Raw genomic sequence first — 14340 nt, 5'->3', positions numbered from 1 at the left:
GACTAGTTCAAAATACGAAAAATTTATAAATCTATTTTGTAATTATCTCTCGAAAATAATTATTTATGCGGATAACACATGTTAAATTTTAATCAAATTCTGATTTTTTCCTTAATTATATCTTAATTTAAATGTTTTTATGGTCACGGTTTATTTAAATTAAAACAAAATATTGTGATGAAAATTTCATAGGTCAAATCTGCAATAAACGCGAATTACGAACAAGCCTTGGAAAAGTTTTCGTAGTGTCTCGATCATTGAATCGCAGTTGTGCATTGGCGTCAAACTCTTTTTGAGTTCATTTAATGATCAGTGCAATTTCCGCGAATGGGCACGAGAATCAAAAATGGTTGTTCATATTATTGTGTTTACGTGACTGACGTCACACATCAGGCCATGTAACCCACACATTCTATTTAGTTACTCATCGCTTGTACCAGTATCTCTTGTTAGATATGGAGGGAGTACGGCTAGCTTGGAAATCTTCAGATTCGTGAAATAGCTTTCTCCTCATTGAATTAATATTTTGTTTCAACTTTTCTGTTCGACGTTCTTTAAGCTGCTGTAGATGTTAGCTTTATAAAGTTAATTATTTTCAATAAATTGACGGATTGAATGAGGGAATTACCAATCCGCAGGGTGTATCACAGGTGAGTAGTTGCTACCAAAGACCTTGATCTTTGGTGGCACAAGTTGTGTACTAAACGTTTTATACACTTCAAGGGATCCCTGATTTGGAAATCACATTGGAGTGAAGCTTAATGTCGATGATTGTGCTGCACCCCTGAATATCGCTCTATTTATTTCCAAAGAGGTTATATGAATATTTTCTAAGCATTCAAGATGCCTGTAAGCAGATTAGATCAAGTCTATCGTAGTATGGTGATGTCGAAATTCTTCAGCAAAGGCTGGGGTAAGCCGGAGAACTTGAAAAGGTGATTTTCTAAATTTTTAAAATGTGCTGGTGACTGGTTAAGGACGAAGGTAAATATAGCACCAATAATTGTATGTTATTTTTGTTTTTATTTATGCTCAGGCTCTTCGAGTTCCGGAAAATTATGTCGAAAAGGGACTCGTGTTACGAATTGGTTCCTAAGGATTACCCTGTAAATATTGTTAAGGTAATTAGTTCTCTTTTCTCAATCAAGGTTGGAATTTATACTGAGATTTAGTTCGGATTATTTAACCTATCTTTCTTATATTCATATAATTAAGATCGACTTGTTGCATGGTGGTGTTTTCATTGGCATATTTTCAATGGCTAATTGTTTGTGTTTTGTTTTGCTTGGGGCATTAGTACTTTAATATGCTGATTGCACGATGATCATCAACTTTTCAGAAGGAAGAATGGTCAGATTGCCGGTTACTCGAAGGACAGTTTCATTCCCCGTTCGCAAAACACCTACCAGGCCTTGTTCCAAATGAAGCAGAAACTGTATATTTTCAGATGTTGTTGCCTAAAAAGTGGCGTAATGACCTTAAGCCCGTTTGTATCCATTTAGCCGGTACTGGGGATCATGTGAGTTGTCATTGTTTTTAATATTTATTTCTATTGCTGGCTGTTATGTTCCTATCATTAAAAGTTTAAATTCGGTCGGCCTGGAGTAATATAAGTGCATGTTTCATCCCTTGGTTATATGAGTGGCTCAATTCATAAGCGCTACCTATTTATGATATAATCCAATCCTATTATATACTTGGGCCTTATTACATGTTATACATGTGCACAGCAGTAGATTCGAGAAAACAGTCATTTTAAAGGGCAGTAAGTGAACATTCCATTAATCCATGTTCGGATTCCAAGTATTGGTTGTGCTGTTTAATATTTCTCCTATACAGTTAAGAAGGGGCACTGTATGAAAAAGGATAAACAATATAATTAGTAGATGAATGTTCTTTTACTTTTAGATACTATGTGGTCACGGAGACTACTTTTTGGTCCATATTCTTATCTCTGTACTTAGATCCTCACAACACATCAGTCAAGCCAACAAAGACAATACTGTTTAGGCAAAGCGTAGCGTAATAGTTGAATATAATTATCAACTTAATGTAACCAAGTCGAAAAGGAGATAGATTTGTCTTGATTTTTTCTTGTTTTTGTTCTTCCTTATGAGGGCATTGTTTTATGTTTTTGTCGTTGCTCGTAGTGTTAGCTTGAGACTTTGCAATATTTTACTATTCTTTCACTTTTTTGATGTCCTCATGAAATACCTCACATTTCCTCTTTCACGTGCATTTATCTATGTAATAAGTGTATAAATAATGGATTTTTTGAATTAATTATGATACCAAAAGATAAGTGTAAAGAATTAGTTTATTATTCTTACATTTATTGTGTTTATGTTAACCACCCTGTAGAGGACTCTCTCCAATTCTGCCGCTGGATCCAGTGTACCAAGTTTGAGTCAAATCTTTTGAAACTAGTATCTTTTGTTGTGATCAGGCAATATGAAATATTGTAAAATTGGTTTACTTAAGAGAGAATTTGTCTTTGTACCATACATAGTTAGTTTTAGGAAGGCAACTTTCTGAGAAGTATTATTGTATTTGAGTTTATTATAAAGATTTCCATGCTGTTTTAAAATTTATTTAGAGCTTTACGTTTGTACCTATTTTTTGTTTTAAATGTCTACTCCTAATTAATCCTCTGGAAGTGCCTGAGGTCATTGTCAAAGTCTTTCCTTTCTTACGATGTGATGGGAGCATGATGATGATGACATGTTGATTTTCTCATCCTTAAGTGTGCTGGTGCTCATAGTGGTGGAAGAGGGTAGTTTCCTTCATAAAAAAATGAAAGGCATTGATTGCGATTTGTACATTCATGATATACAAATTATTTGGTTTTATATATCTCAGTTTAAACGAATGTTAATGGTCAATTTTATCCTCATTTGAAAAAGGCCAGATTGGCACCCATGCGATACCACTCCACGTGATGTTACAGGGATCTAGATGCTATGCGAGTTGATAGGCGTTTTACATCGTCTGACATTACCAATGTATGCATGAGGCACAGAGCTCAGGGAAACATCTCTTAATAATCACCTATTAAAATTGCCTAAGGTCAGAAAGTTTCCTTCATTGGATAGGGTAATAATAATCTTTATTTAAGCCAAGTGCTACCTGCCAGCAGTCTGCATCACAGGGGCACTCATAGCCTCACACCAAATGGCCTCACACGGTGGCAGCTGGATCCAGAATGATGTCACACGGGCTTTTTCCTGCATTCATACTTAGCCATCGCATTTTCGTGTGCTTGAAACTTTTCACTTTTCATTTAATCGCGAAAAATAGATATCGTGATTTAAAAATCTTAAAGCGTGAAACATATACTCCAACAGTAATAATCTTTCAATTTAGGCAAATAAAAAAAATAGGAAACCACCTTATTTACATGCTGAATGCTCCTTCGGGATTGACGAACGTTGTAAAAAATGAAAGATGGGTGTCTGCTGAATCTGCATTCATATTTCTTCATCTGTTTTAGACTTACACGTAATATTGTTCATCCCATCCGCACAGCCTTCCACTATGCAAACGTCACTTAATTGTTATTGGCCCATTATTCTACTGGAAATCAGCTTTGCATCTTGGGTTATTTCATTGTGACAAATGCATGACCAATTCAATTTTTTGCTGCATGTTTTCTTTTTTGTAGTTGTGTGAACTAGTCAATTAAATTTCAGGTTAATCACCTGTGGTATTTCGTTCTCTTGTTGCAGTATTTTTGGCGGAGAAGGAACCTAATGGCAAAACCTCTCCTGAAAGAAGCAGGGATTGGATCTATAATTGTGGAGAATCCATTTTACGGTCTGAGGAAACCCAAGGACCAAGTGTAAGCCCGGCCTGCCTCTTGTTTCCTTCCCCATTAACATTTCGAAGCAACCAAATCTGATGGTGGCGATCTTCTTTGTTATTTCAGACGTTCTAATCTGCATAATGTGTCTGATATCTTTGTGATGGGTGGTTGTCTTATCCTGGAATCTCTTGTGCTGTTTCACTGGTGCGAGAAATTGGGTTTTGGGCCTCTTGGTATCACTGGAATATCCATGGGTGGGCATGTAAGTTGTTTCATTTAATTATGTACTGAAAATACATTTTCTCATCAGTTTATAATTCTAGGTGTAATGTCGTACAAAGGCTATTTGTAATACACCCGATACACTCATCAATCAAAAATGAGACTGTTTAAAAACCTGAAGCTATATCTAATTACTACATAATCATGTGGAGACATAAAATATTTGAATGAGGTATGATAGTATTGTGTGAAGATTATCATACAAGTATTATGTCCATGGTAAACTTTTTTCATTACGCAAATTGGAAAAACATTGAATAATTCCATTTTCTATAAGTAAACTCCTTTTAAAAGTTTATCATCCTTCTTTAGGCATAGTTCTTTCTTCACATCCAACATGACTTTTTAATTGATTTCATTAATAGTAGAAAAAACTATACTTACTATTATTGTAAAGTTATTAATCGACTTGATGCTTATATCATCACATACGGCAAAAAACAGAAAACCATATTTAATACCTCTGAAATTAGAGCAGTTCCTCCTGTGTAATGTTCAGATATCTCCTTGCGATGAGGAATGAAATGATAGTGCATAATATTAAAATGGCTGCCATAACAACTTGACATCGATGGTTCACATTAATTAAGGCTAAATTATAAAGGCCTTTGGTTCCCTTGGATGTACTCCAGTGGTCCCATTTGAAAAAGCTTTCCAAAATCATGGTACATATTTATTTGTTGGATCTTCTTGTGTTGTTGAGGATGTAATTTCATAAAATAATCTCTGTCACCTCTTATGATTTTTTTCGCATCAAATTTCCTCTTGGGAGGTTTTGTCATATTAGAAATTTGTGTGGTTTCTAATCCTCTAATTTTTCTCATAGTGAAAGATGTTATGTGTAAGTGTGTTGTAAGGATTTTCCTTTTATTGAATAAGATAACCGAGAAGCTAATTTTGTCCACCTAAAGTTTTCATGTTCAATGACTTATCCTTTTATACTAATGGCCAACCTTTTTTAATTTTATTTTGTATGCGAGAAATTGTTGTATTATCTTTTCATACAGCTTGCGAAAAAAGGTGTGGGAGGGATAATGTCTTAATTTCTAAGTTGATATATTTCTTTAGGTATGTTTTTTTAATCGGTTTCAGATGGCATCCTTAGCTGCTACAAGCTGGCCCAAGCCTCTTGTTTTGGTGCCCTGTCTGTCGTGGTCAACAGCTTCGGGAGTTTTTACCCAGGTTGGTAATTTGTATTCCTATTGCGGAGGGTCCTCCACTTTCTTTCTCTCAACTTTTATGCTATCTAATATTTGGAAGAATTGGAGTTGAACAATCAGTGATAGATCAGTGAAACTTAATATTGTCAGAGATTCCTTGCTGGCATAAAATTTTTTTATGCTTAATATGCTTTTATAGAGAGTTGTTTCAGGTTTAACGTGGTGGAAATCTATCATATTAATGAATGAAAAGTTACTGGCAATTTTCCACACTTGAGTAGAAGGTTGATAATCCAAAATTCTAAATACAGCAGACTCCCGATAATCCGGCTGTGATTTATCCGGGTTGCAGATTATGCGTGCATGATTTTCACTCTCACACAATTTTTTCTGCGATTTTTACGAAAAATAAAAAAGCGGACGCAAAATCATCGGAATTACTGCAATAATGCGAGGATACATCGGGATTATTATTTCCGTTAGAATCTCCTCTTGTGTGAAACGGAAGCGGTTGCACGCTAGCTGCATGTTGTTCACCTTGTTCCTGTTTTCCAAGCCTCGCAGTGCGCGACCGTGCCTCTGTGGTCACGGATACACGTCCCGCAGCAATTGCAACCCGGGCAGCTTGTGCGAGACGCGACTACGTGGCGTGGTGCCTGACAGTGTAGTTTCTGACGTCGAGCAGTGGTTTTGAAGCATTAGTGGAGACCACTTTTCTGTATCAGTGATCACAAAGCCACAGATGTGTGGTTTTTGAAACCAGGCCTTACATGGAGCATTAATAATACAAGTACAACCATGTTAATGCCGCTAAAAAGATCGTGAACTAGCAAAGAAAGCTCTCATTGAGTCCGGGGAGCACTCTAAAATAACAATAACTGCATAAATAAAAATATATTGTTTGTTTTACGTAAATTAAGAACATTGCAAGCAGGGTTGATAAAAATCATGATTTTTTTCAAAAAAATCATTTTTGTTGATTTTTTTTATTTAAATCGGATTTTATTGATTTAAATCGGATTATATTGATTTACAGGCATCCCCCGAGTTACGTTAGAGATGCGTTCCGGCAGACTCTGCATAAGGCGAAATTTACGTAAGTCGAACCTTTGCGTTAGTGCTTCAGAGATTTCGATCGGGGCGGTGAAATTCTCAGCGGAGAAATGTGCGGTAAATTCTCGGTGAAGTTTCATTCAATTCACTGCGATATTCATGAACTATACCGCGTCTTCTTACGGTATTAGATACAAAATCGATAAACATTAATATAGTCTGAGAATGAGGAACTTGCATGGGTCGTAGATTGCTCTAAAAACTATTTTGAATAAGTCAAATGGATACATTAGGTCGCAAAAATACCTTCTGTTTCTCCATTCAACATCAAAAGAAATAAAAAAAATTGCATTTAAAATCGAGAAAAATTTCTCTGAGCCGACCACTGCGCGAAGACACCCGAGCGTTGCCGAGGCCAGGCGTGACGTCATAGGTGCCTAAACAACCGTAGGGAGTAGGGAAATACGCTGAGCGCATGGTGTAAAATTTGTTTTGAGGGAGTATTTAGCCGCTCATCGTCACTTTATTTTGTTCTGTTACTCTTGGGCAAGTTTTCCTATTGCTATTGTGCCTAGATTATTACTTGGGATATTAATAATGCGGCATCGAGATGATGAAGTACAAGCGTTTCACTTCGTGTGTTTTGGTTATCAGAAAAATGGATGATAACGTTGCCACTCGTTCGAATAGTACACCTGAAATTCATCTACGTCAACATAATACCCCGCAAGCCGCTTAAAAGGCGTGTGGCATGGGGTGTTAGGACACCAGCCTTTTTTTAGGACACCAAAAATTGATGCTACGACCCTCATGGAATTTGTTAAGACAAATTATTGCTATACGTCGGCGGCAAATCGAGTTGTAAAAGAAACTTGTAATACTGGAGGATAACGATCGTAAGCTGTGCTGTTGAATTTGGCAACGCCGGATTAACGGAGAAGGTAGTCCTATCCGTCCTACGGTACGAATTCACAGCAAAACAGTCTGCACACAATCCACATGTGAGATCGCGAATCGGTTCCGCTGCCAGCACACACACAAGCTACAACCTATTTCAATGATATAGGTAAATCCATAAACAATATACTAGCATATACCATAAAAATATAGTGGGAAATAGGCAAATACTCTTATCAAAAACTGGATGTCACTATCACATTCTTATATTCATCACGTACAACTTACAATAACAGAACTCGTTATGATGAATAGAACTATTTATTCACTGATTCCTTAAATTAGCCCACACAAGTGACATTTCTCACTACTATTCGTTGAAATAGTGGAATAACAAACTTAACACACCCTGTTTTTATTTCAATAGCGTGATCGTGAAATGTCATATCTACGGTGAACAACGGAGATTAGCACGCCACTGACAATTTTTACACTACTGTTAGACAATTATCGATAGCGTAATAGCACTTTTTACAATTCAATCACGATGGAACACTGATAACTCTTGGCCGATATTTTTCAACCTTGTCAAACTTTGTGCATTACAACCACTGGCACTGTGATTATTAGCAGTAGCTTAACGGGAGATGTCACGTTAAAAATAACACTATTTTGGCACAAAAATGTTCCTAGATGTCTCCAATCAGCGAGCAAAAGTTGCATTGACTGGAAGTCACCCCATAATACAAGCACAGACAGTCCAAAACGACGAATTCTCCGGTACCTACGAATAAACGGATGAAGTTATTGTATATAAAAGCTAAGCGGACATTAGTAAACATCAAAATCGTTCTAATTACATACTTAAATGAATGATATGCCGTCGATAACATCAACTTACAATTGACGTATCCCCCTTCCAATGGCCGTGGCTCAGACTCCTACAACGATGTTATTTAGGTATTGTAAAATATTTGGTTTAACTGCTCCAGTTTTATATTTTATGCCCTTACTCAGATATTAATATTATAAATAATGAAAAATATGAGGGCTTCCAAGCCTCTATCGTCGGATATTTATCTTTAAATATAAAATAATCAACACGTCTAACAAACGAAGCTCTCACAACTGCTGGCAACTATTACAAACAATCACAACAATAGCTTCGCGTGATGTTTAGGCACCTTTGACGTCATCGAGGCTTCGTCGGCAGTGGCTTGGGGGGTGAGGGAGTTTTTCCCGCGCTTTAAAATTCGTTATATTTATCATTAAATAACTCGCGAAGGAAAACTCAGATTTGCATGCGGTTTTCTTTGTTGTATTCAGAAAATAATTTTCTGTCCGCCTATGAAATAAAAAAAATTCATGCAAGTTCCCCATTGCATCTCGAGCATTGCTAATCAAAATGCGTAATATTATTCCCAGAGTTGACCGATCGCGTGGATTCATTTAACTTTATAACTTTAACTTTATTTTCTTTTAATTCCACCGATGGAAATGTCCAAACTTAAGGATACAATTTTTAAATAGTCGAAAATCGGAGTTCGGGTATGTATGCTGTGTAACAAGCTGTATGGTATAGGAGTGAGCGCAACCACTTCCATCGCTAGAACTGCAAATTTTCACGTTGATTGCTGACTTGGGATTTATAAGCGATTTTTCTGCAGAAATTAATGAAAATTCCTTCAAGGAATGACAAAAAGGGTCACTTTGTTATTTTTAGCACGTAAAAAACTCGATAACTATTCGATATTTTTTCTACCACAGGTTGTACGAGTGAATATCTACTTCTTCGCGCTCTCATTCGAAAATTAACGTAATCATTTGAAATACGGTTATCACTTACGTAAGTACGGATTTACGTAAGTCGAGACATACGTAACTCGGGGGATGCCTGTATATCGGATTTTATTGATTTAAATGAGATTTTTATGATTCTCCATTCATCAAAAATTCCATTATTTGCAAAACTAACTATTTGGGCAGCATATTGGAGAATGATCGTTTGCAGAAACAATAAGAGGCAACATACTCTAAACTTAATACAACATTTAGTTAATCAGGGGAGAGAACTATGGAAATGCCAATGGTATCAAATTAAAAATTACGCCAGCATAATATAAAATTGCCATTGGAAGTATCAAATGTGCAATATTATGCGGTTCTAAAGCATATGAAGTTTAGAAAAATTCTGTAATTGCAACTTTGTATGGTGCCTATGCTTAGAAGTTAAATCAGAAAACAATTTTTTTTCAACGGATACACTAGTATTCTAACCAAAGCCATTTTTTTTAATTTTCATGTTACATGCATTCCTACAGTATCATTTCTATTTAAGAGCCACCATTGTGCTGATAACTGTCGATTCATTGTATTAATTAAGAAATAAAAATCAAAATTATACACTTACAGCTTCCTTTTCTTGACTCTTTAAAAATCAAACATATAGATCACATTATGATTAAAATCACCTGATTTTTTAAAATAAAAATCAAGTGATTTAAATCAAGTGATTTAAATCAAAGTGATTTAAATCAATCAACCCTGATTGCAAGGCATTTAACCTTTTCCCTACTGTACACGTATATATACGTGTGGACGTTTCCTGACCCGGAAGACGACGGGCATACGTGTGAGATTTTCCTGACCAGGAGATCGAAAGCCGTATATATACGTTTTCTAGCTCCCCCCCTTTTAGGATGGTCGTGGGTTTAGGTCGTCTTTGTCTCTGGACCCATCTCTTCGGGGTTTAGGATTAACCCTCGGAATCCGGGACCGGGACCCGGACCCTTCGTCTTTTATAACCCCTCTCAGCGGTACGGGACAGCGGTCATTCAATTGTTTATACAGTCAATTTTCGAAATAAATATTTGTTCATTTCTCAAGAAATATGCACTAAGAATTGAATTATTTGTCTTTTGAGCAGCGTTTACAATTTTTAAACTAAATTCTACGACAAATATTAACTCATATCTCAAGCTATGTATAAACATCAACATAGAAATTGTTGCTGCGTTAAATGCGTTAATAATGACCTTAGAACTTGGTTTAAAATTTGACAATGCTTAGATAAAAATGAGGAAATCAATTCAAAGTCTGTAATTTACGTGCAAGAAACAATTATCCATTTGCAAAATACATATAAGCAATACATAAGTTGACCGCGAGCCAATGCCGCAGGTATGGTCCTAAACCCGGAAAGGAGGGAGCACAACTACTCTCGGAGTCCGAGATAATGCGAAGTCCTTGCGTGGAGGGGTCAAAAAAGGTTCAGCGAGACCCTTCTTAACGAATGCCCTCCAAAAATGCTCCGTACCACGAGAAAGAAGAGTCTCTTGGGGCTCAGTACAGCAGTCATGCTAAGACGAAAACTCCGCCGTCTCGAAAGGGTTAAGAGAAAGTTTGAATTATCTGTGTTTTCCGATTATTCGTGCCGTCTCTCCCCATCAATAGCCGGGATAGTCGGGAGTGTACTGTATTTTAAATTCGGGGCAACACAAGCCCGAAATAAAAGCATAGCTCAATGGACTTGCCTCGCATTATCAGTAAAGCATTATGTATGGAAATGATGGACTCTGTGCATCATGATCTATGATGTTGAACCTCAATCTCTTCTCTTCAGGGCGTGTTGAGCGGTGCAATCAACTGGGATATGCTGATGGACCAGTATTATTCCAACGGGAAGTACAGGGAAGAGATAAAGAAACTGCTCTACTTTCCAGAGGTAAGTTTGTTCTTTAGTGTTTCCTCACCCAGGGTCGTAGGAGGTCAGGGAAGTGAGGGCAATCAGAGGGCAGCATTTGAGGATTTGAAATGGATAATCGGGGAAAAAGTAGGGAATTCCATCCAATGCATCAGGGAAAATTCAGTGATTCATAAGAAACTGTTTTTTATACGTTTATGTGACGTACCTTTTCAAATTTGACAGCATATTTTTACCGTTTTTGATATAAATGGGGTTTGTGTTTTATTTTAAAAACTGGAAAACTCAGTAAATTATACCATAATAATTCCATTTTCAACAATTCCAATTCCATAATAATTAAAGTCCATAAAAATTCTGAAAAATTTTATAGAAGTAAAAAAAGTATGAAAAATTGAAATTTATTTACTGTCCTAAACTATGCAAGAATTCTAAACCATGCTTAAAACATTTGTTTTAGTTTTTTTGATTGTTTTCTTGTGGTAGAGGTTCCTCATCTAAGGATTTTGAATTCTCCAGAGAGCCTTGTCTCGGTGCCCTCAGAGCGTAATTCGTCTGCTCTATATGTAGTTGCATTTGTGTCTGCTGTCGATTCAGCTATGATAAGTGTGAGGCATGTAGCGTGCATTGGCTATTAGCGCGGCTGTTTCTGGTGCTGACGTCCCGACATTCAGGTGTACTTAGTGGACGAGCATGGTAGACTTGCTTCCTATCCAATGAATAATAACAGCTATTGTGCTCAGCCATGCATTGCATTTTTTCACACTTGCTTATGTGTTTCGATATACTCGAACGTTAAGTTTTTATTATCCAAATATATCTTCCAGTATGAAAACGAATAAAATAAAACCATAAACAACAGATGAAACAATGAATCACTCACTAACCTATTAATCACAATTCCAAAGCAAATCCTGCATGATTAACTTGCAGGACTTGACTCTACAGTAATGCGTATAAGTATACCTTCTCCTGGATTCTGTCATTGTTAGCAAATTTTGAATTTCCAAAAATCATACATTTTAGGAAGGATTGAAAGAAAAAAGCCTTCAGCCAATGTTTAAAATATCAAGACCCATGATGGAGCTCCGTCACCGACTTCCTCGAGTTGTCCTGTATCAAGACGTCACATGGCCTTTTTGGAAAGCGGTATTGTATTCCTTGTCAGGCTGCCTTGCATCAATCCCTCTCTATATTGATCTAAAAAGTAGGACATTAAAACTTATGATTAAGCTCAAGGAATATCTATGTAATGGTAGAAAAGCATAGAATTTCATCCTATTGTTCCCTAATCAATAAATTACTGTTTGATGTAATGATGAAAGCATTGATCATACTTGAAATGTAGGCTTTTGCTGCAAGATTCATTATCTTGCAGCAAAATTATATTTAACTTAGTATCAGAGACTTCTGGGAGTAGCTGTGTATTTCGCTTTGTCACGCAAGCTTTCGTGGCCATTGCAGGTCGCGTCATCAGGTCATGAATGATTGCCTCGCATGCGGTCGCATCATCACGTGATGCGACCAAACAAAATACACTGGGAAACAAAATAAATTCCTGGCAGTGTTCAATTCTGATCAAGGATTGCAGAATTTTCAAAAACGTAAGAGTGGAAGCAGAGAGCATTAAACTGGAAAAGGATCTCAAATATGGACAGCCTTATTCTGGAAGTGAGTGTGACATTTTAAAAAGAATTTAAAGAAATTTGTATGACTCTTTTTCATAGTAAGTTTTGTGTAATGATCAAAAACAGACAGTAAAAGATAGCTTGGGGTGAAGTGAAGATTTTTGAGTCATGGTCCTAAGTGTAATGGAAGTTAGACCATTTGAATTCATGAATCTTGTAATAACCACTTACGTAATACTTCAATGTGTAGCTTATAGTTATTTATATGCAGTGGAACTTGGTTAGTACGTTCCTCCTTAGTACGTTTTCCTCCTTAGTACGACGATTTCTCTCGGTCCCTTTACCATCGGAACAAAATACAGGCAAAAGTATTTGGTTAGTACGTTTGAAAAAATTGCGCTTTCCTGGTTAGTACGCTCAATTGCTAGCCGTGACGCAACCCGCAATTCGTTCTCCAGTGCTCCGAATTCTTGATCTAATTTATTATTACTAGCCATTAAAATTCTTGCGTTCATTCCACATATCTTTCTTCGACCGTGATTTATCCAAATGCATTTCTCAATTCTTATGACGCGATGAATAATAAAATATGGCCATTTATCAGGAATGTCTGACTATGCAAAACTGCAGCCAATGAGAAGCCCCAATTTTCCCCACCCCGAGCTCCTCACCTTCTGTTGCCTCTGGAGTGCCCACTACGCACAAATTTCACGAGTGGGCAATTGTTGCTATTGCACGAGTTATCATGATGAAGAAATGAGTCTTATCCAATCCCCACTTTATCTAAAGCAGTACTGCACGACGTCAATGCTACGGAGTACGTGCGTATTTGACTACTGCTGCGGAAGCAGACGATGCTCTGGATCTCCACGCGAAGCTTAGCATAAAAATACTTGATCTCGGCACGAAAGCAGACGACATTAAACAAATTTTAAAAGTAAATTTCAACTGTATAATATAAAATATTCTTGTAATTACGTCGTAATCTAATAATCTTGCGTGTTATTATTCGATATATTGATCGCTATAGCAATCGATATTGCTTTATTCCATAAGCGAATGTGTACGGCTGTTGCCGTAATTTAAGGTTAATATAATTTTGTCCAATTTTTATGATGTTTAAAAACAACCCGTTGACATACTCAGGGTTGTTGTTATATTCTCCGAGTATGCTGTGACAAAAAAGAAATGACTTAGCTTTACTTGTCCTCTTTCTATAAATACATATAGGATAAATCACGGGAGAAAGACGCCGTTTTCATGCAATTGTCTTCGGGAAATCTATGAAACATTGTGATTTTTTATTCACATGGTATTGTTTTTCAATGTAGCGCCCATTTTCTTTATTTTAAAGGTTAAAAGAGTTCAGGAAGGCGATCCTACGAGAACTACCGATAGTCATTGTAATTATGACGACTTGTCCACAGATTGCAATTACTCCGGCTGCTATTTTTTACTTTCCTCGTTAGCACGTTTTCCTGGTTAGTATGTTCATTTTTTGTGGTCCCTTCAGAAACGTACTAAACAAGTTCCACTGTACAGTGGAACCTTGTTAAAGCGAGTACGGGCTATAGCGACACCCCCGCTATTACGAGAGATAGCCGATGCACCGTCAATTGACCCTATTATAAGCGTGTTAAAAAATTCGTTTTTACGAGACCCTTTCGGTGTTGGCTCTCACCATAGTGATGGTTTCACTGCCGGAAGACTTTCATGAAGACTCCTTAACCTCTGTAATTGCTAGCGATCTGTTAGAAATGAAGTTAATGGAGTGCTCAGTCTCAAATTTATGTGGTAAATTGTCGTTCGATAAAT

The 14340-nt window shown here is 36.8% G+C and overlaps 1 protein-coding gene across 2 annotated transcripts in view; it reads left to right on the top strand.

Annotated features, from left to right (window-relative positions):
* The first annotated feature begins 232 nt into the window (after positions 1-232).
* LOC124161984 (protein ABHD18) overlaps positions 233-14340 on the top strand; it is a 32297-nt gene continuing 18189 nt past the window's right edge. Inside the window, exons 1-9 of one of the 2 annotated variants that reach the window (XM_046538277.1) lie at positions 233-650; positions 724-935; positions 1037-1121; positions 1340-1519; positions 3726-3838; positions 3926-4064; positions 5177-5266; positions 10817-10918; positions 11924-12046. In XM_046538277.1, the coding sequence (XP_046394233.1) occupies positions 844-935; positions 1037-1121; positions 1340-1519; positions 3726-3838; positions 3926-4064; positions 5177-5266; positions 10817-10918; positions 11924-12046 (924 nt within the window). In that variant the 5' untranslated portion in view covers positions 233-650; positions 724-843. The remainder of the gene's footprint in view (positions 651-723; positions 936-1036; positions 1122-1339; positions 1520-3725; positions 3839-3925; positions 4065-5176; positions 5267-10816; positions 10919-11923; positions 12047-14340) is intronic. The other variant, XM_046538278.1, reaches the window with a different exon arrangement.

Source organism: Ischnura elegans, chromosome 7 (assembly GCF_921293095.1).
Source record: "Ischnura elegans chromosome 7, ioIscEleg1.1, whole genome shotgun sequence".
NCBI classification, from domain to species: Eukaryota; Metazoa; Arthropoda; class Insecta; order Odonata; family Coenagrionidae; genus Ischnura; species Ischnura elegans.
This window is presented reverse-complemented; position numbering and strand designations above follow the sequence as displayed.